This window comes from Solanum verrucosum, unplaced genomic scaffold, assembly GCF_900185275.1.
Source record: "Solanum verrucosum unplaced genomic scaffold, falcon-dt-bn FXZP01000072.1, whole genome shotgun sequence".
In the NCBI taxonomy this organism is placed as follows: Eukaryota; Viridiplantae; Streptophyta; class Magnoliopsida; order Solanales; family Solanaceae; genus Solanum; species Solanum verrucosum.
In genome coordinates this window covers 1,732,846-1,760,604 of record NW_026020208.1, presented here as the reverse complement: position 1 = coordinate 1,760,604, position 27,759 = coordinate 1,732,846, and the positions used below count along the sequence as shown (strand labels likewise).

The window sequence follows — 27,759 nt, the reverse complement described above, 5'->3', positions numbered from 1 at the left end:
ATGACAAACATTAACACCAAAAACCACATTTTTCACCTATGTTCTTGCTTCAACTTTCTTCTAATTTCACAAATCCTCGCAACAGCAGCAACAACAACAGATAATACGATCACGATTACAAATCCCCTTACGATATCGAAAACTTTAGTCTCTCAACAAAAAAAATTCGAATTAGGATTTTTCACTCCTGGTGGTCCGAATTCAGACAAATGGTACGTCGGAATATGGTACAAAGAAATCAAAGAAACGACGATAGTTTGGGTCGCGAACAGAGAAAACCCCGTCATCAATTCATCGTCTTCCCCTGTGTTAAAAATAACACAAGATGGACGTCTTGTTATTGATGACGGAGATGGAAATTATACGTGGTCATTGAATTTCGCTAATAATAATACTACATTTATCGCTAAGTTATTGGATTCAGGTAATTTCGTCGTTCTAACAGAGAAAGACGAAATTATGGTGTGGCAGAGTTTTGATTATCCAACGGATACTCTGTTACCCGGGATGAAACTTGGGTGGGACTCGAAAACGGGGTTTAATCGGAATATAACGTCATGGAAATCGCCATTTGATCCTTCTCCGGGGAATTATACGTTTAAACTTGATGTTAATGGTTTGCCTGAAGCTTATTTGACAAATAGAGATACAATTTTATATAGAAGTGGACCTTGGAATGGTGTTGGATTTAGTGGTGTACCAGAAATGAAGCCAACAGATATTATAGTTTTCGAGTTTCAGATGAATAAGGATGAAGTTTACTACACTTTTGAGGTATGTTCGTCTCTTCACGTGTGAGTCTGATTTTTTTTAAGTAATGACGGGTAGCGTTATGTTGAGTCTCATGTTAGTGGTGGGATGGAGGCAATCTTCACTTTCTATTTCTTATCATGGTATCAGAGTTAAACTTGTTATCAATTATTTGTTTATCTGATATTGGTTTCCCATATTATATTTTTAGGATAGTGGGGTTAGGGGACTTTTTTGTCTTCTTATACAGTCTACTTTTGAGGTTGAGTTAGGTCTAACATTTATTTCTTACGTAACAAATATATATATATATATATATATATATGCTCTGATACAATGTTAAATTTTGTAAAAACGTGTTTTTACTTAATTATGTTTTTGTTAGGTGCTTGACAAGAAAATATGTTCGAGATTGTTAGTGAAGCATAACGGTTTTTTAGAGAGGTATACTTGGATTCCAACTAGTAACATTTGGAACAAATTTTGGTACGCCCCGAAGGACCAATGTGATTTATACGAAGAGTGTGGTGTTTCGGGAATTTGTAACGCGAATCTATCGCCGGTATGCAAATGTCTAGTAGGGTACAAGCCTAAAAATCAAGTGGCATGGGATTTAAGAGATGGATCAAATGGATGTGTTAGATATCATGATTTGGATTGTGAAACTGATGTTTTTAACATATTAAAGAACATGAAATTGCCACAAAGTTCAAGTTCATTTGTTGATACAAAGATGAATTTGGAAGAATGTGAAAAAATGTGTAGGAACAACTGTTCATGCACGGCGTACACCACCGCGAACGTTACGGGTTCGGGTTCGGGTTGTGTCATTTGGACAAAGGAATTAGTCGATATGCGCCAATATTCGGCAGCAGAAGGTGGACAATTTCTCTACGTTAGAGCTGCTTCTTCTGACGCAGGTACATTTTTTATTTCAATCTGATGTTCGATATATGTTTGAATTGTTATAGAAAATATGTTTTTTTGTGGTAAAATAGTACTCCATATCAAAATAATGAAAAGGTAATTTAATTTTCTTCTGTAAAACTTGAATCTGAAACCTCTGGTTATTATGAAAAGAGTGCTTAATATCCTACCGCTATTCTTAATTTAGTAGGAGAGAGTTGAGTCGAACTCAATTTAATGGAGTGGTTGGGTGTTGGTAGAGATATATATGGAATTTTAATGTATTTGTTGGGTTGAATAATAATAATAATAATCGGTCTCATTTTTCATGAAGTTTGAACTACATATTTTTAAATGAAAAAAGAAATGGTTGCCTAGGCGATTTTTTACCCTTTATTTTAGAAATTTGAAGTAATATCATGGGTTGGACACGTGGAGATTCGCCACGTCACACTAGGTTGTTGGCACTCCCTTGTTGAGATTTTACGAGATTTTGAAACGATTGTGTAGATGATGAAGTTCAATATTTTATTTTAGGATATTCTGGAACGATTTTGTAGGTGATAGAGTTCGATATTTCTTTTTTAGGAGATTTTAGAACGATTGTATAGATAATGGAGTTCGATATTTCATTTTTAGGAGATTCTAAAATGATTGTGTAGATGATAAAGTTCGATATTACGTAATGAAAAAAAGATGCTTGTTTAAAATATATTGTTAATTAGTGTATATTTAATGAGAGTAATTAATAGAAAAGTAGTTGGTGCTATACTTTGAAAAAACAAGAAGCTAGTACATATTGTCATTACAATAAGCAAATTATAATTAATTAAAGTCCATTGACTATTGACAAAGACTTGAAAACAGCCAACTATATATTCAAATATATTATCTTTCAATATATTTTATTTGATATTGAGAGAGACAAAACATATTCTTTGTGGTAGGCACGTTTTAATTTTCACTTAATTTTCCTTTTTCTTTTTTGAATTATTATGCATTGAAAAATTAAAGAAAAAAATGTAAACCAAAACATATGAAAAATACCGTCAAAAGTCCTAAATTAGTTAATTATATGGTTTATCTACTATTAGGTGCTTGAATTTTTTTTCCTTTTTGATTAGATTGGGATGGTTAATTAGTTAGAAAATAATGCACCTATATCTCAAGCTTCTAGAATTAATTATTTTCCATTCAAAAGAAAATTCTACTAATACAAAGTTTTTATTCCCCCAATTGGTAAGTCAACTAAACGTGAGTTTCCTTTTTCTTTGTATCTTATTTTCTTCCTATGAATAAGCATGATATCATATTTCAACTAGAATTTAAGTTACATATACAAATAATATGGAAAAAAATCATAATAGTAATATACACACGTATAAAAGGATAAATACTTATTAGCACTCGATGTACATTAATAAAACTAAGTGAGTATAAAAGGTACATTTCTAGCTTTATTAGTTAGTTTGATGTGAACACTTATAGGCTACAACCTTACATGTTCACGTGAATTCAATAGCTTTTATTTAGATCATCGTTTTCTTTCGGGTGAAGCTATAATAAGTATGTAGGCAGGTTTGATAGAACTTAGTAGCTTTGATCTATACTCTATATTTTTGCTTAAAAATACACTAATCATGTATAAATTATTTATCAAGAACTCAGCAAGCTATTTTTTCTAGAATTTATAATTTATAAACTTAAAATTTTAGCTCAGACTCTTATTATAAATATTCGTAAACTTCAAATTTTAAATCCGGCTCATTATAAGTTAATGCTTACCTAAAAAAAAGAAGGTGAGAAAGGGGTTTAAAATTAAAACATGGTCATAAAGTGAACAAAGCGTGTGTTACATTTTTTTATTTTGTATTTTGTATTGCTAACGCAAATTGTTGCGTGACATAATGAAAAATACATTAATTTTTTGCTGCTTTTATTGTTATATTTTCATGAGGATATCATATCTTTTTTTAATTATTATTTATTTTAAAAATTTTGACAATAAATGGAAAAACTAAAATTAGTGGACAATTGGTCCTAAAAAGTTAGGTGTAAGTTCACACAAAAGATTCTTTTTGAAATGGATGAGAAGAAATCATTTTTTTGGACCCACTTTATATTCCAAAAATAGTCACTTGGCCGATTATTTAGACTTTGATTAATTGCAAATTTACATATAGTATGAGTTCTATTTTTAATTTTATTTTGACTTTGATTAATTTCAAATTTACATATAGTATGAGTTCTACTTTTAATTTTTCATAAGGTTTACTTTCATATTATAAACATAAAAAATAAATACTTTTTGACAAGGACAGCCTTTGGGTCATTTGAATGGTGTACAAGTTACATTAAAATTATAATATTAAAAAATAAATAATGTATAATATTATTTAATATATATGTATTTGACTTTACCTTGGATAAATTAGTATTAACTATTATATTTTCAATTTTAACCTTAGATTTAATCTAAAGGACCTTGGAAGAAGAGTCTCAAGAAAGGCCATTTTGGTATTTTTTGTATTTTATCTAGAGATTATTATCCGTATTAAAGGTGGTATAAAAATAATATCACAATTACGGTGTAACGACTAGCCCCAATATCAAACATCCAATCACACGGAATAATATAATCTCACATTTCATCTCGGGATTGTTATCCGTTATTCCAAAAATCAAACGACTATAGTAATTACTAAGTTATGTAATGTGCATTAATGTTTTTGAATTCATGACAAAGGAAACTTGACCTTCCGTTCATTTGTATTTTTCGAGCAATTAACACCTAGTTCAAGTTACTCAATCGCAATAAAAAATAATTTTGTGACTTTACTGTTAAAAAAAAATACAACCTTTGATGGAAGACTCATTTTTATGTGTTAATTTTCAGCAAAAAGTGGAAATGTTGGATCTGAAGATGGTTCTGGCAAAACAAAAAGAATTGCTTTGGCTACTGGAATTACAGCTGGTGTTGTTCTTGTTCTAATTGGAGTTGTAAGCATTTGCTTATTATCAAAGAGAAAAAAATTATTGGAAGATCCAATAAGAAAGAAAACAGACCAAAGAGGTATGTTATAATATAAGCCTATAATTTCGATTTCAGTATGGTATTCGATATTTACTTTAAGGCATAATACATAAAGAATGCACATCTATAGACACCTCGACTCGTCTTCACTGTGTCTCGTGAACACCTAATACGTTATTGTGACACATAAATTTTGGAAATGTCTAAATGATCATTTTGTAAGTTGGAATGTACGTTCATATGGAGACGAGTTGAGGTGTCTAACTATACATTACTCAAAGTTAGAGCATTCAGTTATCAGTTGAGGTCAAGTTAAAGTGTCTATCTATATATTATACAGTAACCATCTCATAATTCATATTTCTTACACTATTTTTGAACCAGGCTTTATTGAAAGAAGTCAAGATCTTCTAGTGAACACAGCCATTATTCCAAGTAAGAGAGAAATTTCTGGCGAAACTGTCGCGGACGAGTTTGAATTGCCATTATTTGATCTCAGTACCTTAGCTGTGGCTACTGAAGATTTTTCTGATGCAAACAAGCTAGGCCAGGGCGGTTTTGGTTGCGTTTACAAGGTAAAGCTCATCTAGATAAAAAAGCAAAAGCTTATGTTGCTCGGATTGGTCAAAAATGTCATCATATCCATGTCAGATCCTCCAAAAATACATTACTTTGGAAGATGTAACACGGGTGCAGTGACATTTTTCGAGGATCATAGCAATACATCAAAAAAGTAGTACTTTTTTGCATTTACAAGTTAAAGCTGATCATATATCAGTAAAAAGAACATATGCTGCTCAGACAGGACAAAAATGTCGTTGCATGCACTCGTGTCAGATCCTCCAAAAATGCATCACTTTGGAAGATTGATCTAACACGGGTGCAGTGACTTTTTTCGAGGATCTGAGCAATACATGAAAAACTAGTCCTTTTTTTTGTATTTACAATGTAAAGCTCAACTAGATGTGAAAAAAAACTTATGTTGTTCGGATTCTACAAAAATGTCATTGCACCCCTGTCTGATCTGACACGGGTGTTACAACATTTTTCAAGGATATGAGCAACATATGAAAAACTAGCCCTTTTTGCCTTTACAAGGTAGATGTGAAAACAACCTATGTTGTTCGTATCCTCCAAAAATATCAGTGCACCATTGTCGGATCTCCAAGAAAATGCTTCATTTTTGGAGGATCTGACACGAGTGCAGTGACATTTTTCAAGATTCAAACAACATTGGGAAAGACGGACTCTGTTTTATTGGAAAATGTGAAGACATTCAACAAAAGAACGTCTTTTTTTTTTATTATCAGGGAATAATAGATGAAGGTCAAGAAATAGCAGTGAAAAGGCTGTCAAAGAATTCAGGCCAAGGAGTAGAGGAATTCAAGAATGAGCTAAGATTGATTGCAAGACTTCAACACAGAAACCTCGTTCGCCTTCTTGGATGTTGTGTTGAGATGGAAGAGAAAATGTTGATATACGAATACATGGAAAATAAAAGCTTGGATTCAATCTTATTCAGTAAGTCGTTTTTCGTTCAATATATTCTTATTATCAGTAACTATGTTTATGTGTGCTATTGGACTTCAAAATTAACAAATATACGCGTCTCAGATAAGCAGAAAAGCTCGTTGCTAGATTGGCAAAGACGATTCAGCATTATCTGTGGGATTGCTCGGGGGCTTCTGTATCTTCATCAAGATTCAAGATTTCGGATTATCCACCGAGACCTCAAAGCAAGCAACATTCTCCTTGACAAGGAAATGATCCCGAAAATATCAGATTTTGGCATGGCACGGATTTTTGGAGGTGATGAGACCGAAGGAAATACAAAGAGAGTTGTTGGAACCTAGTAAGTAGAATCACATTATTCCTTATAAATCATTCATAAAAAACACTTCGAAAAGTGTTGGTAAATCGACTTTTTTTCTCTCTTAATGTAGCGGTTACATGTCTCCTGAATACGCGATGGATGGTCTATTCTCTGTTAAATCAGACGTTTTTAGCTTCGGAGTTTTAGTGTTGGAAATAGTAACAGGGAAGAAGAACAGAGGATTTTATTTTCAGAACAATGAAAGAAACCTTCTTGGCCATGTAAGTACACCAAAATTATCACAACTTAGTCATCATTTCTAACAAAGTCGGAACAGAGAATTTTGAGTTTATGCGTTCTGAATTCTAAAAAAATATAGCTAATTAGTAGGTTCTCGATAAATTATTTATGCATATTAAGTAGATTTCATAACATTAATACAAGGTTTTTACTAAAGTTGCTACTGAGTTCTGTCGAACTTGTAACTTTCTCTCTAGTTCCGCCCCTAAATGTGTAATCACTCTGCAGGCGTGGAAACTATGGAGAGAAGGAGGAGCCTCAGAACTACTCGATTCATCAGTTGGCGAATCATTTTCTCCGTGTGAAGTAATCAGATGCATACAGGTCGGGTTATTGTGTGTTCAGGAACAAGCAGAAGATAGACCGAACATGGCAACCGTTGTATTGATGTTAGGAAGTGAAACTGCAACAATGCCTCAGCCTAAACACCCTGGTTTTTGCCTCGGAAGAAGACCTGTTGATGAACACTCGGAAACTATTTACGAAGAAACTTTCACTGTGAATCAAGTAACGATTACCATGCTTGATCCCCGGTAGAGTTAAACGTTCAGACAGATCATAGGCTAGCCCGCTTCTACGTGACAGAATAGAAATCAAGGCAAATTCCGCTGATGGGAGTGTGAACATAGAGATTCCACGACGAATGAATGCAATACATGGATGATGGATCCCTGCTGGCAAAAATGTATAGATAGTACATTAGTGTTTTTTCTCCACTCGACCATATCAGGAGGATCAATAGTGTTTTAACTTACCGTACATTAGTACTACGAGTGGTTAACAATTTTCTCTTTGTACACTTACCTTGATTTTTTTTAACGAAAATAATGTTTTTTTTTTTGGGTAGTTAATTATAGAAATAGTCTTTTTTTCTCATTTAATTATGAAATTGTGAAGTTCCAATATAGATAAGTCTTTTTTTTTTAAAAAAATAAATGATCTTTTGGTATGTACATAATATAAACCTTGTTATATGAATAAAAAGATTGAAATGTTCCTTTAATATTTCTTGATCATAGATTTCAAAATTACATGTATATATAATGTCAAATTTTAACTACTTTTATGATTCAAATTATTGATAATGTTAGTACTTTTTTGTTGCAATACTGAATATGTATTATAACATTAGTAATTTAATACTTGCACTTTTTTTTTAAGAATCTTGGCGATTTTTAAAGTAATATCTGATTGAAGAGACATTAATTCGGAAGAAGAAAAACAAGAAGTTTAAAATAAAATCGAATACTGCAGCAAAGTGAGAGGTAAAACAAAACACAATAAATTTTAACTAAGGAAGACTCGATGAAGTCGCCCTACTCTATTTGTTATCCCGTAATTTTCTAGTGTTTACTTCTTTATATTTTAAATGTCTTTGATGAAAAAAATCCTCCCTCCGCCACGAATAAAAGTATAGTAGGACCCGTTTGGCCATAGATTTTCCAAGTAATATTTGGAGAAAAATTTGGCAAATAGTGTTTGTCCATACAATTTGTCATTATTTGACAAATATCCCAAATTCCCAAATACTAGTTTTTTCTAATATTTGGGTCAAATCTCATTATTTGGGATCTTTTAAAAATTGAAAGTTTACACCAAACTTTTATCTTTTACAATAACACCCTCTATAGTAGTTGTTTGCGTTATATTACATAGTGTTTTATGTGAACACCAAAATAGTGATGAAATATTCAATGAATAAGAAAGTGATGATATGGTTGTTGATGAAAATGATGAACAATCGGCTCAAGGTAACAAAGTCATGTGCTTTGTCTACTTCACGATGTATGGAATGATGCTTGTTGTACTCACTCCAAACTATCACATTGCTCCAGTGTCACGGATATTACTTGTTATTTGTTGCAACGAAGATCTAATTGACTTGTAATACAAATTTATGGTTAGTTTTGATAGTTTTTAAAACTTATGGGTATAAATCATATTTTTCTAAAAAAGTGAAATATGTTTCCCAAATATTATGGTCAAACACATGGTGAAATTTCACCTAGATAATATTTGCCAAGAATATTTGGAAATCTATGGCAACACTCTAGCTAAATTTTACATACACCATTATCAGCCCCATTAATATTGATTGTGATGTACTTCAATTCAAACTTGCCTCTCCATTTGATAACACGAACATTGATTTTCATCCACATTAGTTTGCTTGGGTAAAAAATGGACAAACAAACAAGGCAGACCTTTCTACTTCATAAAGATATGACACCTGAGTCTAACTCTTCAAAAACTAGCTCATGAGGGGAGATTTGTCCAAATCCTTATGAGGAAACCAATTTTTCAATTCTCTATCGGTATGGGACTTCTTAACACTCCCCGCACGCCCACGCCTGAGGAGGAACACTTATTTTTTGGCGTTGACAAGTAACTACAAAGAAAATATTATCTCTCAAATATTTATATATAACACAGAGTCATTTTTCTTCATTCTTACTTCTCGATCAACCAAACACACATTGAAAGCTTTAGCACCCCACGAGTCTCCTACGTTTAACAATTAATTACATACACAGAAAACAGACATGAATTTCTATGTTGGGGGTAGTTGTGCTTCATTAATTACAACAAACTTTTTACCTTTGTAGTACTACTTCAACTAGCTAGCTCAGAAGGTTATAATCATGAATTTCATGTAAACTCTATTTACAAAAAAATATATATACTAAAGCTAGTTGCTGATTCAAGATTTGAATTCTACGAGTCTGAGTACGAGATTATCCATACTTTTTTAGTGGATTTTTTATTCATATATATATATAGTATTCGAGCTAAAGCTATTGGGGTTCGATCGATCTAACCATTACTTGTTTTAAACATCATGTCCAAGAAAAAATTGTTCATGATAGTTTTACTAGTAGTATTCATCTTATTTTATGTCCAATTTTGCACTTCCAATGATACAATTTCCTTTAACAAATCTCTAAAAGATGGAGATTTGTTAGTTTCTTCTGGAAAATTATTTGCTCTTGGTTTCTTCAGCCCTGGAAATCATTCTAACAATCGATACGTCGGAATTTGGTACAATAACATCCCTGAACTAACTGTCGTTTGGGTCGCTAATAGAGAGAACCCTGTAAATGGCACGTACGGGGTTCTCTCTATCGACCCAACAGGTAGTCTTGTTATACTAAATCGAAATACCAAAATATTCTCCTGGAAAACAGTTATTTCCTCTGCTCAGCTATTGGATTCAGGGAATTTTGTGTTTTTTCATGACACGAAAAAGGAAAATATTGTATGGCAAAGCTTTGATCATCCTACAAATACTATACTTCCTGATATGAAATTTGGTATTGACAAGAATACCGGTTTGAACCGGTCTCTAACGTCGTGGAAATCGATGAATGATCCTGGTTCAGGGGAGTATGTATACAAGATTGAGATAAATGGAATAGTGCCTCAAGTTTTCCTGTATAAAAATTCTAACAGGATATGGCGAACCGGACCCTGGACCGGTCTAGGTTGGAGTGGTGTACCTGGAATGAGGCCTGGATTTATATTTAACAGCAAATATGTTGACAATGAAAGTGAAGTCTCTGTGATATTCACTATGAAGGATCCTGTTATCTCGAGATTAGTACTGAACGAATCAGGGATGATGAGTATATTGAACTGGCAAGAAGGCGCGAAGAAATGGGTACAATTTTGGTCCGCGCCTGAGGACTCGTGTGATGACTATGTACATTGTGGAAAATTTAGTAATTGCAACCTGTACAACTTGGGTGAATTTGAATGCAAGTGTCTTATTGGATACGAGCCAAGGGAAAACCGGTCGTGGTACTTGAGAGATGGTTCACAAGGGTGTTTGAGGAAGGAGGACGAGAATGTGTGCAAAAATGGCGAGGGGTTTGCTAAATTGAGTAATGTGAAGGTCCCAGACACTTACAACGCGCGATTGAATAGAAGCATCGGGTTGCAAGAATGTGAGAAATTGTGTTTGAATAATTGTTCTTGCTCTGCTTATGCAAGTGCTAATGTTAGTATTGGAGGAATTGGATGCATCACTTGGTATGGTGACTTGATAGACACAAGGGAGTTTACAGATGGAGGACAAGATTTGTATATCAGAGTATCTGCATCTACTTTGGGTAAAATTTAGATTGTTTTAGTATCGTGTGATCATCTTGTCTAAGAAGTACATAAGCGGTTAGAAAGATTAAAACTTTTATTTACTTATTTATGTTCTTGTATCTTCTTGAGCCGAGTGTCTATCAGAAACAATCTCTCTACCCTCACAAGATATGTAGAGGTAAGGTCTACGTACACTCTACCCCTTAGATTCCACCTGTGGGATTATACGGGGTGTTTTTTTTTTGTTGTAATACGTCCTCTTGTGTGTGGGAATGACTTTGTCTGCTCTGATACTAAGTTGAATTGTTTAAGAGTTTAAGTACATAATAGTGTAAGTTTTCTCTAACAGGTAAAGTTTTTAGATAAGCTGGTCACATACATCAAACAGTTGTTAATGTTTTACGGTATTGTGTTACAAAAAGTTTTACATTTTTGTTCTTTCAGCTCAATTCTCGAAGAACAACAATGGCTATCTCATGAAAAGAACCATAGCAATTGTGACAATCTGCATTGGTGCAATACTCATCGCGCTCTCGTTTGCTTGTTGTTTGGTAATAAGGAAAAGGAGAAGAGTTAAAGGTACCCCTTAATTTCTTCGTGTGTTTACTTCTTTATTGAATCCCCTTAGTGAAATCTGGCTCCGCAACTTACAATAGTACTAAGTTACTTCATGTACAGATAAGGAGGACCAATTCACCAGTTTGAACACTTTGACAAGGAATTTAGCATCCTATGAGAACTCTTCAAGAGGTAATGAGATGGATGGAAGGGAACACATCGATGTGTTAATCTTTGATCTAAGCACTATCATTTCTTCCACTGATGATTTCTCTGATGCTAACAAACTCGGAGAAGGAGGCTTTGGTAGCGTTTACAAGGTACCTCCCGATATTTTACCAACTTCTTACTCATTTGTTGAGACAATTTTACTTGATAACAAGCTTACATTTTGATCTCAGGGACAGCTAAACAACGGCCAAGAGATAGCGGTCAAAAGACTTTCGAAAAATTCAGGGCAAGGAGTGGAGGAATTCAAGAATGAAGTAACGTTAATCGCGAGAGTACAACACAGGAATCTTGTGAGGCTTTTAGGATGTTGCATACAAAGAGGAGAGAAAATGTTGATCTATGAATACTTGCCAAACAAAGGCTTAGACAGTTTCATCTTTGGTACATATATACATGTCCAGATTGTGTAAAAAATATAAATAGGCATGTTACTGATCCTTTCGAATCGTGTATTGCAGAAAAAACTAAAGGGTTGCAGTTAGATTGGAGAAAACGATTTGAAATCATCGTTGGAATAGCACGAGGATTGTCATACCTACACCACGACTCACGAGTACGAATCATACACAGGGATCTAAAAGCCAGCAATGTTTTACTAGATGCCTCAATGCACCCAAAAATATCAGATTTCGGAACTGCTAGGATATTTGGTGGTGACCAATTTGAAGCTAACACAAATCGAGTCGTTGGAACATAGCAAGCATCACTTTTATGTATGAACATATGTGTATTTTTCTCAAAGGCACTTAAACTTGTATAAAGTTGAACAAGTAGACACACTCGTCCTACATGACGATTCGCATAAGATACACTCGAACTGATTTGTATTATGCCATGTAAGATGCATATTATGTCATGTAGAACGTTTGTGTCTACTTGTTCAACTTTATATAAGTTTAAGTGTCTACTTGTGCACACCTCATAGATGTCAGCTGAGACTAAGTTAAATGGCACGTTTATTTATTATGCCAAATTAAAATTGTGGATCTTGACATAGCTATTGGTTCATTTTAGTGGTTATATGTCACCAGAATATGCAATGGAAGGGCATTTTTCAGTGAAATCTGATGTTTTCAGTTTTGGTGTTCTGTTGTTGGAGATCATTACTGGCAGGAAGAACACTACACATTATCAGGATCATTCATTAAATTTAGTTGGAAATGTAAGATATCTCTTCATCAAGAACTCACCTTTAGTTAAGAAGATGTATATATCTTGTTTTGCTTTAGCCCTTATACCATTGCTCTAGAGAAGGATATGTGGAAATGTTCATCTCTTCTTTTTTTTCTTATACGGTGGAGTCGGGGCTAGCTTGTGCATACTTTGACTATTACACTGTACTTGCTACCCTCCACCAGCATAGGGATGGAAACAATGGCGGAGCTACATGCATTGGAAGGGTATTCAAATTGAATCCCCTTCTTTAGAAAGCTATGATAGAAACTATTGGGTATGTCTAAACAAAGTCCCACATGCAAAGTAAAAAAAAACTACTTTAAGATGTCGGATAATCTTAATGTTATGAAGTCTTCTGAAAAAAACTATGCGGGTTTGGTCCAAGGGGACAATATCATGCCATGTTCAGAGTATCTTATTGGATTATTTTAGCCTAACAACTGATATCAGAGCCAGTGGTTTGGCAAGACAATTATTGAGATGGTAGAGTGATGGAGTGGGGTCCGACTTGGTGCCTTTGACCATCTATGGGCCGATTTACTATCTTTACCTGTAGCCTTAGAGATGCTTACACAAAAAGAAGCTAGTGGCTGTTCGTGACCATAAATACTCTATTGATATGGTGGCACGCAGTGAAATCTCCAGATAAGCTTATAAAGTGATAGGTCATGTGGAACTCAGTTTAAGGAGAAGACTGTTGAGTGTACGTAAACAAAGTCTCATATGAAAAAAAAAAAAAAAAACTTATAAGGTATTGGATACTCTTAATATTGTGAGGTCTTTTGAGAAAACCGTTGGGGTTTTTGTCCGCAAACTGACAATATCACATCATGTTAAAAGTATCTTTGAGTTATTTTAGCCCAATAGAAAAACATTCTTTCGTCAAACATATATGAAATTTTGGACCCCCTTAACCCAGACACGACATTTTTGTATTTACTTGAATTCCCTAATTGAAAATCCTGGTTCCGCCACTAACCAGAAATGTTGACTTTGCTCTCCCTTGTTTCAGGTTTGGGATTCATGGAATGATGACAAAGCTTTAGATGTTGTTGATCCCTCATTAGGGGATTGGTATGAAAGTAGTGAAGTTTTGAGATGCATCCAAATTGGACTATTATGTGTACAATCATATGCAAATGAAAGACCAATGATGTCTCAAGTTGTCTTCATGCTTTGCAATGAAACAAAATTGTCTAATCCTGGACAACCTGGTTTTGTGTTCAGATCAAGAAATTCTTCTTCACTTCCTTATTCATCATCAGCTAGTATTGGAAATTCTGTAAATGACATTTCTATTACTGCACAACATGCTCGCTAAGTGTGTGTCGGATCCTTCAAAAATAGTACCATATATTTTTGTGGATCTGACATGGGTGCATCAACATTTTTGAAGAGCACTGAGCCATATGGTCATTAGGTAATTTATACTTGATCTATTTATTGATTTAGTTTAAGATTTTTTACATTTATCAATACTGTATTTTAACGTGTTATAACAGGTAGCGTATCTTTCTTTTTTTTTTGGTTAATTACTAATCCTACTTTTTATTTATAATTAGTTATTATTAATGACTTAATAATGTGTGTGTCGGATTCTTCAAAAGTAGTACCATACATTTTTGTGGATTTGACATGGGTGCATGTCAACGTTTTTGAAGAGCGTTGCGCCATATGGTCATTAGGTAATTTATACTTGATCTATTTATTGATTTAGTTTAAGAATTTGACATTATCAATGTATTTTAATATGTTATAATATGTATCGTATCTTTTCTTAGTCATACTTTTTTATGAATAATTACTTATAATTAATGACTTAATAGTGTAAATATTCTTTTATATTGTAAGTATATATTAAGTAATTATTACCTAACATATTTCCTATGAATAAAAAGGTATACTATGACACCTATCAACCAATCAAATTCAAATGTCACATAAAGATCATAAAAAAGTGATAGCAAGAGATGCTAATAATCAATAAAAGTTTTCAACTGTTTTTGTTTTCTTCCATACCTAGTGACTTGTTTGGTGAGTACTTATTTTGGTTCACTTCAATTAATCAATAGCCACTTGTTTTTCCTTTCACTTTTTCCGTTGACTTCCTTTTCTCCACTTAGGTAGTTTGTTCGGTATCCACATTGAGGTTTAATTAAATTTGAAATTCATATAGGAATTTAACTAAATTCAGATCCAAGCATTGTAGGGCCCAATTTTGAAAATGGTGCTTTCAACAAGATTTTTTTAATTCTCAAAGACTCAAAGTTGAGACCTCTGATTAAAAGTGAAGGAATTTTAATCATTCAATCACAATCCATATCGACAATATTGCTATGTTTATTCCTTATTCTTATCCACAAGATCACTTAATTAGTTAAAATAACTTTGTTTGATCAATTAATTATACATAATTTTTTAAGCTTCTCCTCGTTCGTGTTTATATGATCAAGATGGAGGTAGGGTACGTGGTACATGTTCAACAGAATCCAATAATAACGTCAGTCTATTAAGATATTCATTTAATATGTACACAGATCGAAACTCATTGATTTCAAATTTTAAATCTGCCTCTGAAGTCTATCTGAATGTTCTTCCCAATGTTGGTGTCCAAAATTCCATAGTAGTCTCAGCTGCTAATGGGAAAGTACTTGATATTGGTACTAAACATAGTCCTTTGCTCCTTAATCCTTGTTTTAATCCTTCTTGTAATTCCTTAACCTATCATAGTTTAATTTTAAAAAATGAGAGTTCAACAATCTATATTCTCAAACAATATAAAAAATATTAATATAATCACGTCATTTAAAAAGTAATTTCATTTGTAATAAATATGTCGTAACATGCTATAACATGGTGATATAAAAATAACAGGACGTACGTTCAAAAAAATTATTTGTATAAAAAAGAATTATATTGATCCCCTACCTGTTGATGTTGAGTGCGTGGTCCATTTTTCATATATCGATTGCTAAATACCTGAAAAAATCAAATATTAATTCATCATATTTAATTTTTATAGGTAAGTTTTATATTAATTTTGTGGAGTTGTAATTAAAAAAAAACATACATTGACTTGACCATGAAGAAAATTGATGTATTCGATTGCTTCTTGGAGAACCGAAGCTGTATCAGTCTGAGACAATAAATTGTGGATTCAATTAATAAAACTATAAAAAGATTTATTAAAATCTTGAAGAATTAGTAAATTGATATCGTTAAAGAAAGTGACTTTCTGAAATAATAACTATTTCAATTCGTTTCTATTTACATATCATCCTTACTAAAAAATGATGTTTCTTAATATTTGACATTACACCAAAATCAATACATAAATGTTATTTATTCTTCTTATTTTACCCTTAAGAAAGTATGTATTTGACCAACATGAGAAAATTAAGTAAGTAATGAATTTATGTTCACTGTCACCGGTCAAATTAATTAATCAAAATAAATTAATTTATGATTATTTATTAAAAAATTGACTTAAAGAGAGCACTAAATAATGATATAATAGTAAACTTATCTAGTTTTTTAAGGGGTGAAACCTAAAATGATGACAACTACTAACTAAATAGAAACGGAGGGGTATTAATTTAGTGACCATCTAAAAATTAAAGTTTTTTTTATACACTAAGAAAAGCATGATATTTTAATATGATTTAACCAACTGATTTACATATAAAAATAATATAAATCAAAGTATAAAAACTATCGAGAAAAAATCTTTTCCTAATCAAAACTCTCTAAAATAATTTTAAAAAAGTAATTTTAAAAAAATAAGTATTTACCTTTCCAAAAGGTGAAACCAATTGCTGGAGGGCAGTTATCCGGTCACCCATTTTCTCTTTTCTCACCTAATAATAATAATAATAATAAAATAATTAATAAACAAAGCTCAAAATTCATTTTATATGACATTATTTTCTTAGTTCATTCAGAAAAAATATCCCAATATAATTCTTTTATAGACATATAAAAATTATGAAATATATAAAATTAGAAATCATCTTTTTATGTTGGAATCAATGGTGGAGCTAGATTTTTTTCATTAAAAGGATTTAGAATATAAAAAGGTATAAACACGGAGAAGTCAAGAGAATTGAATATTTAGTATATATATAAATAAAAAACAATTTTCATTTTGTATATATGTATATATAATTTTTTAAATAAAAGTGTAATTAATGTAATTGGCAGTGAAGAGGGTTTAGATTAACCCTTAATGCTCCTCTAGCTCCACGCTCGTTTAAGACCATAAGTTTCATGATTTTATAGCCACACAATTAAGTTATGATATATTTAAGGTTACAAATTTTGAGCCTTTTTAAAAATATCATGCCAAGCCAGTTAAACTGTATCGTATAAATTAAAACGAATGAATTATATTTGCATACCTTAAAAGTTGGCAAAGGTGATGGTGTCTCAATTCTCTGCCGTTTGAATGTTTGTTCATTTGTGTTATTCTTGGTAATTGAGCTTAATTTGGACTCTCCAATTTTTCCAATATCAGACTGAAAAAAATTGTACCAATAGATTAAAATAAAATAAAAGGAAAAATCCTAAATATGTTATTGAATTTTGAAAAAAAAAAAAGGCTTATTTATGTTTGCATTTAAAAGTTTGACTCATCTATGTTATTTTCGTTTGAGAATAGGCTCATCCAATATGCCATTATGAGTTAACTGAAAACTAATTTATCCATGTGACAAACGATGATTTGATCACATCATCAAAGTTCGATGACATATTTAAATCCGTCAAAAGTATATATATGTGATGTACTTACCTTAGGCAAAGAAGGTACAAAATCATTCAATTTTTGTCTATCATTTATTGATGATGATGGATAATTGAATGGTTGTTCTTCATGAAGATCCGTACTAGCAAACAATGTTTGAAGCAAATCTGAATAGTAATTAGTGAAATCTTGATTCATAATTGGTTTAATTAAGGAATTATCTTCACTAATTATGCTGCAAATGTTCCTCTTCAATTCATTATGATGAGGACAATTCTGTCTTGAATTGAGATTTTCTTGTAGCATGGAATCATTGCTGCAAAATTCCAAGGAAAAAAAAGGATGGAATATATAAGAAAACTTTACCAATAATATACTCACTACTATACGTTGGTATTGTATTAAAAATAGACGTACATATTTATTTGTTCAAATTGGAAAATTAAGAAATACGCAATGAAAAAGGAAACTATTCTCTCTCGTTCCATTTTAAGTGGTCTTGTTTGACTAGGTACGAGTTTAAAGAAAGAACCAAAGACTTTTGAAATAAGTGATTAAAATAAGTCATAAATATTTGTGAAACTGTATATAAATGATCTCATTAGTGATAAAATGAAAATTTCAAAGTCAAATTATACTTAAATATAGAAAAGTTATTCTTTTTTGAAAAAGTCAAAATGAAAAATGTATCATATAAATTAGAACATGTTAGTGATAACTTCTAAACTACCATTAATCCACCCCCAATTTAATTTTAAAATTTCATTCTTTGTCCTTAATAATAAGATGATTTAGACTAATACAACTATCTATTGCTTAATTTTATAGACCACAAACTTCAAAACTCGTTCTGTCTTTCTTAAACCTCGAACTCAATCAAACACTGACACGTAAATCGAGATGAAGAGAATAACCCAAAAATTGATGAAAAACAGGATTTACTTACAGTGAGTGATTCCAATCTGGTGAAGAAGAATTTCCATTAATACCCAAGTTATGATTTTTGGGTAATTCTTGAAAAACCATAGAGTCATCAGAACTAGAATAATAATCATCATTATTGGACCTATTTTTCATGTCCAAAAATTGATCATCATTTGGCCATGCAAAATTATATTGTCCAATAATTGGATCAAGAATTGAAGATCCACAATTAGTTGATGATGATAAACTAAAAATATTTTTTGTTGAATTAATCCACAAGCTTTCTCCATAGACTCCATCTTGAAAAAATTCATCAGCCATAATTAATCAACTTTATAATTGCTATTAATACCTTCTCTATTCTTCTTGATAATTTCTAAGATTCTTTTTGGTTTGATTTGGTTTTACTTGAAATTCTCAAGTCATAGTTGTATTTATACACAAATATAGATATATGTTTGGGGTGGGGTGGGTGGGTGGGTGAGTGATGGGAGGGGCTGGGGGAAAGTATTGGAATTTGGTTGACATTATTCAAAGAAAAATGATTAGACAAAGCAATTAAAGGAGTTAGGAGATAAGCATACTTAATTATGCTAAATAAAAATTAAAAGGTATTTTGGATTGAATTCTCTTACTATTATTTTATATTATTATTGTTTGACCTGTTATTTTAGATATGTATGTGCCCTTTGTTTCTTCTTTTTTCTAGTTAAGTGTTATTGTAACAGCCCAATCTGCTAGTGATATTATCATCTTTAGTTCTAGGCTTGTATCGTCTTAAAATGTGTTACTAATGTGTAAGACTTGCTTATTTATATATCTGATATCTCTCTAGTGTTTTATCGATATGAGACTTGTTATTTTAAGTTGGAGCATCACGGTTATCACTCTATCTAATTTGATTTGATTTGATATAGTAGTTTCTTTTTAAATTTGTTTTAAAGATAATAGTAATATATATTTTTTAGATTTGTGTATGATTCAACTTTTGATTTCTGATTTTATTTTTGACAACGCTATTGTTAATTATATGTTTATCGTCCGTTTTGAAATTAACAATTTAAAAATTCTTTTTTTTTTCTTTTGAATTTTTTATGTGGTTATAAGTTTATGTGACAAAGGGCAGTTTGTGTACTTACTATTTTTATACCATAATTACAGGGCTTGAAATATTATTATTTATGATTGAGTTGCGAAAATTTCTGAATAGGTGAAATTATGAATTTTATTCGATATCGCACATAAGAAAATTAAAGTCAAAATCTTGACGACTTGTAATCTGATAATTAAAGTATTTTTTTTCTTTCTTTTTTTGTATTAATTAATCTATTTGAATTGATGGAGTAGTAAAGGATTTGAATGAAGCAGTTGACCAACTGGTACATGCAAACAAAAGTGAACACAGCTGAAGTTTTAGTTGAGTCACCACAATTTTTTGGAACTAGTATGATCAGCTTAGATTCGGAATTTAATTTGTATGAGTTTAATCTTTAAGATTTTTAGTGTTGGATTCGTTATATTTTGAAAGTTATAGATATATATTTACTATATATTACAAAATTTCATAAATTGTACTTCATATCGATAGTACTGAGTTCAGATGAACCTGATACCATTACTCTGCATCCACCTCTAGTGACTAGTACTATTGTCAATTTGTTGAGTTCAGCAATTTATATCTTACTAACATTGGTCGTAGGATGTGATATTTGAGACACCTTAATCTTTAATCAGATGTCTCTCGTGTGAATTTCTGAAAATGAAAAAAATCATGTTGAGAGTGTCATTCTTAGAAAATCCGAGCCTTTGGAAATGATAAAAATCATGTTGAGCATGCCGCCATCAAAAAGTGAGCCTTGGAATGTTTCGAATTCAAATATAATAATTGAATGATTTAATACTCAATAATTTAATAAATTTGAAAAAATTCACATTCAAAGAGATTAAAAGTGTAAATACAAGTTGATTGGAATGTTAAAATATGTACAATGACCTAAATTAATTTAATAATTTCCCTAAGTTCTTTCTTTCTTGCCGCCTATTAATAAGTTATTAATCCTAATAGGATTAAGTCCAAGTTGTGTCAACCATAAATTAGATTAAATATTCCATTGTCCTCTATGGTATAATTAATTAATAATTACTACTAATACCTTTGTAGGTTAGGTCAGTTCCATGGATTACATTTTTTTCTACTAAAAATGGAAGGGCATTGACCACTAAGTAATACTCGTTCGTTCACCAACATGGGTTGTGGTACACTGGTGGGAGTGTTTCATCCTTAATCAGAGGGCTCGGGTTTGAGCCTTGGTGTAGAGAAAATCATGTTGGGGGCGTCACCCCAGAATGGGCCCTGCAGAGCGCTATCCGAATTTAGTCGGAGCTCCAATATGATCTCCGAACACCGAATAGGAAACCAAAAAAAAAATATACTCGTCCGTTCCATATTAGTTCTTCATGTTAAATAATCATTCTAAGTTATTTGTTAATTTATTAAATCAAGATAAAATTAATTACATTACCTATTTTATCATTACAAGTTATTCTTTTTGAGAGTTTAAACAAGTTAACAAAGAAATTTCTTAAAGGATAAATTAGTAAAATTAGTCTTTTTATTTAAGATTTCTTAAAAAAACGTGTAAAGGAGAAAGTGGACAATCAATATGAAACAGAGAGAATAATCAAGAGCCACTACCACCAGTCAGGCGACCACGAATCAAAACGCAGTCTACAGATCACCTACCTCCAATATTATTATTGTAAATCACCCGATGAAGACAACTCTTAATATCACACCCTACAAAGTATAATAGAATGAATAAGATTACGATACTATCAAAACTTTCAAATGTAAACTCTTAAAATGGATAAATTCTTAAAAAGGAAACGCTTACTCTTTAAATGAATATTCATATATCAATAAATTTATATCAATCAGATAAATAAATTTTAAATATCAGATAATTATATTATTTTTATAAAAATATATCAAAGTTAGGGAGAAAAGTCAAAAGAGTTGGTCGTGTTGACTTGATGACAATATTCAATTTCAACTCCACTTTGCCATTCGTCAATGAACCATATTTTCACGTTTCTAATTTCTTTATTTTCTTTCTCCGTTTTAATTTATTTATCTAATTTAACGATATAATCTTTTATTTTTTATTTTCTTAAAAAAAAACTTTTAGATTTTTATACTCTTAAATAAAAAATACGCAGAATGTATTAAGATATTTTTCATTTTTTAATCTTAAATATATCACATAGTATATTATACATTAAAAAAATTCATAAAAATAAGTTAAATAAATTAAAATAGTAATCTCTCCGTCTCTATATTATATGGTAATTTTAACTTGACCATAATCTTTAAAAAATTCACTCACCCTCAGAAAGTAAGAAGTGTTTCATTAAATTAATTTTAATTAAATATTACCTCTTAAAATGATTTCTCAATTATGTGAAAACTCACTGATCTAAATTATATACAGCTTACAAAATTATTTATGTTTAAATATTTCTATTAAAGAGAATTAGTTGACTCCTGTCCATTACTCCTTGGATTTTCTTATTGTCATTCTTATTGCCATTTTGTGCATTGTGAATTATTCTACCCAAATAAGATTTTGAAATAAGTCCAATTAAAAAAAATTAAATTAATAAATATAAGAAAAAAAATAGGAATTTGTTATTATCTTAATAATAAATTTTAAGTCAAATGTTGGACAAACTATTTCAGACAAAATGACTTTTTCTTCCAATTATGAAACAGAATCGGCACTCTAAAAATATAATATAAAATAAATTACAATTTCAATATATCAAATGTAAATCCAAAAGAATATATGGAGAAAAAAAAAGTATCAATAGTGCATGCTAGCCACTCTTTGGATATGTAATTAAAAAATAATCAATATTATTTTGGAGTTTCACTATTGAAAATTAAACCTTCACGGTCATAACTATTTTTCAATTATCGAAATTGAAAAGTGACAATTGATGAGTTTTTTTTCTGGGGATAGGACATAAAAATACACCTAAACTATGATAAGATTGCTAATTTCACAATTAAATTAGGCAAGAATTGTATTATTCCAAAACTTTTTTTTTATAATATATATTATTTATCTTCCTGTATTATACGAGAATCTTATCACCTCACGGAAGTGAACAAAAAGTCCAACTTTAAGGTCAACTTAAAATCGTGATAGTGCTTATGTCATGATTTAAGACTTGTTTTATTTCAACACACCTAATTTGTTTGCGTAAAGAATGTCATTAAATATTAATGGCCCCAAAGCCCTATAATTAAATTTTAAAATATTAGAAAAGCACAATTGTAGACCAGACATTTACCAAAAACATCAACTTATGCATAAACCCCTATTCTTGTCTCAACTCTCTTATACTTTAAAATTATTGGATAATGTTTATCCTTAATTAAAAATATCAATAAGCAATTTGATTAATCCCATAATCAATTTTTAAATCAATTCTTCTCATATTAGAAATATATTATTATTGTACTGTTTTTCAGTTGTGACAAATAAGATAAGAGCATGGTGTTTTCCAATGTACTATACATTAATTGGTTTATTGCATATGATAATAATGCTCCATCTTTTTTTGTATTTAGGTATGCTATAAAAAAATATATATTTGCAGTTTAAAATTTTATTCCTTTAATTTGTTTATGTTGGAATACTAGTGATGTATAGTCCAAAAAAAAAGGGAATACGATCTAGCACAATTAAAAAGTTATTATTTTTTAATTAAATTTTTTCAAGAAAAATATATTTAGTGGCTATTTCTACATATATTTTAATTGAACCAGTGAGAAAAGAAATACTAATAATAATATTTTCACGTGTAAAAATTAGGAAGCTTTCTGGTATTTCAGTAAAAATATGTTTCTCACCATGTATTTTCCTATTGAGTTGGTGACTTGGTTCTATGAAAAATGGGCGGAAATTATTTTTTATAACACAATTTTTCATTGATTCGTGATGAAAAAAATCTTTATTTCTAGTAGTGTGGTGACTGTGAGTCTGTGCTGAGCGATCAACTTTTTTTTTTTTCAAAACATAAGTTCCAAATATGAAAAAGTGAGTTTGAGCCATTTTTTTCAAGTGAAAAATCTTTTTCATTCACAAAATTACGTTTTTTAAAAACAAAATCAAATATATGTTTTAAAATATATATTTTTAAACTTATTTACTTTAAATATTATTTTTTAAAAATATATATTTTATGTCCAAACGGCTACCTAGTTTCTTACACTACTTTTGGTGGTTAAAGATTGTTGTTTTGAGCATAGTCCTAAAATTAATATATTTGGATGCTACTTATTTGGATTATTGCTTCAGTCAAACAATAAGATGATTTTTTTCTTGGTGAAAAGATTTATATATATTGTTTGGATTAATGCACTCAGGGGCGGAGCTAATGTAGCGGAAGGGGGTTCGGCCGAACTCACTGATTTTTTCGTAAAATATTTATATTAAAATATGAAGTACAATGTGTGTGTGAAGTACAATGTGTGTGTGTGTGTGTGTGTATATATATATATATATATATATATATATATATATTTCCTGCGAACCCATAAACACACTGAAGCGTTTGGCCCAGTGATCGCTGTGCACCCAGCGAGATTTTTAACCCCGCGGAATGTGGGTTCGAATCTCGGCAGGCACAATTTTTTTTTGGATTATTTCTAAACGCGTGTTTATATAAAAAATAATTTAAAAAATAGAATATTGGTAAGGAAATAGTATGTGTTGTAATTATTTTTTTAAAAAATAAAAATCGGTAAGAATTAATTAAAAATGTAGGTGGGTTTATATAAAAAAAATTAAAATACAAAAAATTGTAAAACGGAAAATAGTATTTGTATCGTACTATGAAACTACTATTGATTTCTACTCACACTCAAAAAGTTAACTCAATTTTTTTCTCCAAAAGTTAGGGTTTTAACTTTTATTGTTGATCTAATTGCTGCTATCCAACATCTGGCCTCCGGTGTGTGTTGTTGTCTCTCCCTTTTCATTTTTTTCCTTATTTGTTTCCTTATTCGTTTTTAGTGAATTAAATACTTGTATTTGTTTGTTAATTTGATGATTGTTACTTTAGGTTAAGATCGTTGTTTCTTTTTAAAAATTTAGAACTCACTGACATGAAATTCTGGGTTCGCCTCTGAATGCCATAATTAGTCAAATAATAAGGTGATCAAATCCCTTAATAAGAAAAAGGTCAACGTTATTACTTCCAAGAAGTACATGCCAAATAATTAACTTCCAAAATGGAAGTTAGAACTGCTCTTTCTAATAGTTTTTATTCAATATTTCTAGATGACCACAAAAGAAAAAAAAAAATTAAAATAACAAAGAATATGGGATAATTAGTAAGGAAAAAAAAAATCCTACAATACCATGTCATATTTTTGTAACCAAGGCCTGCCCATAAAGACTTTATATTAAGGCCTAATTTTTTATTCGATGTCTGATATTTATATTAAGAGTTGAATAAATTTAAATTCACGTATTGAATTTGGAGACGTTTGATTAATGGTTAACGGTGCATGAATAGATATGACAATTAAGTGGAACTTTTGCAGTTATGTTTCCCCTTCCTGGAATTTTTTTTTCATGCGTTTCGATATGAATTGGTTGAATTCTTTTTAAAAAATATTTGAAGTTGAAGTTACAAAAGGATATTCGAAAGTTGAGCAATTATGTTTGAACATAAATTGAAGTTACTTCCTTTGTCTCAGTTTGGATGACACAATTCGAAGTATCAAAATCAAATTATTTAATTTTTCACATAAGTTAAAATATAAAATCTTTAAATTTCTTAAAATAAAATTTGTGCTAGTATGAGAAAATTCACTGTCAATGCATGACGTTATTGAGTTCTTAAGTGAACCAACTTCTTTTTTATTTTTGGCCAAAATTTCAACTCTTAATTTATTCAGTACTACTCACATATAGTAAGTGGAATAAATATGGAAATTAAGTTGACTTGTTGCAGTTATGTTCCCTTCTTTAACAAACTTTTCAGTTGTAGTTTTTTTTTAGTTTTCCGTTCCATCTTTCAGGTTAGATATTTCAATATTGAAGTTCGATTATTTTGAACTTGTGCCACATATAGGGATGTCAATGAGGCGGGTTGCGGTATATGTAATTTTCTGTGGGTTCAAACTTAATTTTAATGTTTTACATGTTATAAGAGTGATAGAACATTATTTATTAAGATAATTTCTTTAAAGCTACTAAAATATTCAACATAGTAAATGAAAATAGCCCAATAAAAAATAATACAATTTCTTATATGTTTCCCAATTGACCTCTAAAAAATAAAATTTTAAGTCACTTTCCTATTAAATTAATACAACTTAATGAAAAAATAAATTTATTTTTATGAATTTTATTTTTAGTATCAAAATTAACTAGAAAAATAAAATATTAAAATAATTATGTGAGGCGATTTCATGCGAGCGGGTCTATGCGTAGTGCGGTGGGGCGGGTTGAAAATGAAAAAAAATGTTATGCAGGACAGGGCGGATTAAAAATTTTGCGGGTTAAGCTCAATCCGCTCCACCCATTGTCATCCTTAGCCACATAGGGTTCTGTTCAAGGGAAGCGCTCCCTACCAAAAAATGTTTTATACCATATTGTAAAAGAATTATGTTAAAGAATGTCTAGTTATTAGTATCGTTACTGGGGGATCTTTATAAAATTATATGCTTTTTTAAAGTTTGTAATCGCAAAGATTTACTTATAAAAAGAACATGGAGATATGTGACTTATCAATGCAGCATCTTAAGATATATGGATATTTTACTATGAACTATATATGATTTGTGATCTTTTGGTAAGACTCTATAAGAATTGGAGAAATTTTGATAGTTTTCATAACTTGTGGGGTTTTCACTTTTCATGTTGATGAGAAAAAAACAACTTAGAAAATGCAAATTACATGTCCAAATAATATCTTCAATTTCAAATCAATATGATTCCGAATCAATTGTCCAATTGAGGCCTTAATATATTCATCATCCTTAAGTTTGCTATTACATTTCATTTACATACTCGAACTATCATTTGTCCCAATTGCAAATATAAAGCACTTCATCTCTCTTTTCTAGTATAAAATTCTTCTTATAACCAGATGTAGCGAAACCTGAAAGAAGCGTTAAAAATTGAAGGGAAAAAAAGAACAAGAAGTGCAATTATCTTCTCCTCACAACATTAGTTTACTGCATAATATTATTGGTTCACTTCGTCACACTCTCAATTACATGAACACTAATGTTTATATTAGATAGTTTCAATTCAAAGCTTTGAAATTTTTTAACAAGCATTTACTACGTAGTTAGGTTAAACACACAAAAAATATGTCTCCATTAATTATACATACTTATCTATTTCAGTTGGAGCTTGAGCCAAAGGTCTTTCAGAAATAACATTTCTATCCTCACGAGCTAGGAATACGATCTGCGTACACGCTACTCTTTCTAAATCCCACTTATGAGTAATATACTAGGTATGTTGTATTTCAATTGGAATGATGCTAATGTGTATGAGTTATACAAGTGATATATTTTAAGTGGTTAACTTATATATATATATATATATATATATATATATATATATGACACATTTGAAAATATTCTCAAATTAAGAACAACAACAACAACAACAACAACAACAACAACAACAACAACAGCAACAACATATCAAGTGTAATCCTACATGGGGTTTGGAGAGAGAGCAAAGTATGCATAACCTTACCTTATCTCATAAAGATAGATGTGATATTTTTGAAAGACTCTTAGCTTAAAATAAAGGGAAAATGATCTGAAAAATACTCAAACTTTTACTGAAATTGTTGTTACGATACCAAACTTTATGGAGGACCTTTTACGTCCTGCACTATTTAGTAGTGTATTTTAAAGGTATATATGTGTTCACGTGGACACATTCCTATTTAAAATGATGTCATATTTATGATGTCCACGTAGACACTTATATACCTTTAAAATACACTATTAAATAGTACGCGGGGGGGGGGGGGGTGGTAAAGGTCCTTTCCAAAGTTTGGTATCGTAACAACAATTTCGACCAAAGTTAGAGTATTTTTTAGACCCTTTTCCCAAAAACTTGTCAAACAATTTACAAAAAGGGATATGCGACAATCACAACAAGAGTCTGACCCCAAAATAGATACTTTTTG

At 30.8% G+C, this 27,759-nt stretch overlaps 2 protein-coding genes across 2 annotated transcripts; one reads left to right on the top strand and one right to left on the bottom strand.

The window, feature by feature from the left end:
- Positions 1 to 14,204, top strand: LOC125830183 (uncharacterized). The gene is made up of 16 exons (XM_049509379.1): positions 1 to 774; positions 1,136 to 1,670; positions 4,553 to 4,729; positions 5,075 to 5,265; positions 6,001 to 6,211; positions 6,305 to 6,542; positions 6,634 to 6,784; positions 7,032 to 7,336; positions 8,058 to 8,068; positions 9,671 to 10,912; positions 11,340 to 11,474; positions 11,574 to 11,773; positions 11,855 to 12,065; positions 12,143 to 12,380; positions 12,699 to 12,846; positions 13,873 to 14,204. Exons 1-16 carry the CDS (start codon positions 1 to 3, stop codon positions 14,179 to 14,181), a joined length of 5,076 nt encoding a protein of 1,691 aa, XP_049365336.1. The 3' UTR covers positions 14,182 to 14,204.
- Positions 14,205 to 15,440: 1,236 nt separating this feature from the next.
- On the bottom strand, positions 15,441 to 18,876 carry LOC125830266 (transcription factor bHLH112-like). The gene is made up of 7 exons (XM_049509480.1): positions 18,548 to 18,876; positions 17,650 to 17,917; positions 17,258 to 17,374; positions 16,652 to 16,717; positions 15,931 to 15,996; positions 15,789 to 15,839; positions 15,441 to 15,581 (listed from the first exon to the last, which is right to left on the bottom strand). The coding sequence occupies exons 1-7, from the start codon at positions 18,844 to 18,846 to the stop codon at positions 15,441 to 15,443; spliced, it is 1,008 nt and encodes a 335-aa protein (XP_049365437.1). The 5' UTR covers positions 18,847 to 18,876.
- Positions 18,877 to 27,759: the final 8,883 nt, after the last annotated feature.

What these genes read in the sequence shown, in the direction of transcription:
- LOC125830183 (XM_049509379.1), top strand. Translation starts at nt 1, where the DNA reads ATGACAAACATTAACACCAAAAACCACATTTTTCACCTATGTTCTTGC. An exon ending in GAAAAGGAGAAGAGTTAAAG is followed by an intron (nt 11,475 to 11,573) that starts GTACCCCTTAAT and finishes CTTCATGTACAG; the next exon opens with ATAAGGAGGACCAATTCACC. An exon ending in GCTTTGGTAGCGTTTACAAG is followed by an intron (nt 11,774 to 11,854) that starts GTACCTCCCGAT and finishes TTTTGATCTCAG; the next exon opens with GGACAGCTAAACAACGGCCA.
- LOC125830266 (XM_049509480.1), bottom strand. Translation starts at nt 18,846, where the DNA reads ATGGCTGATGAATTTTTTCAAGATGGAGTCTATGGAGAAAGCTTGTGG. An exon ending in TGGTTTCACCTTTTGGAAAG is followed by an intron (nt 15,997 to 16,651) that starts GTAAATACTTAT and finishes TTATTGTCTCAG; the next exon opens with ACTGATACAGCTTCGGTTCT. An exon ending in TTCTTCATGGTCAAGTCAAT is followed by an intron (nt 15,840 to 15,930) that starts GTATGTTTTTTT and finishes TGATTTTTTCAG; the next exon opens with GTATTTAGCAATCGATATAT.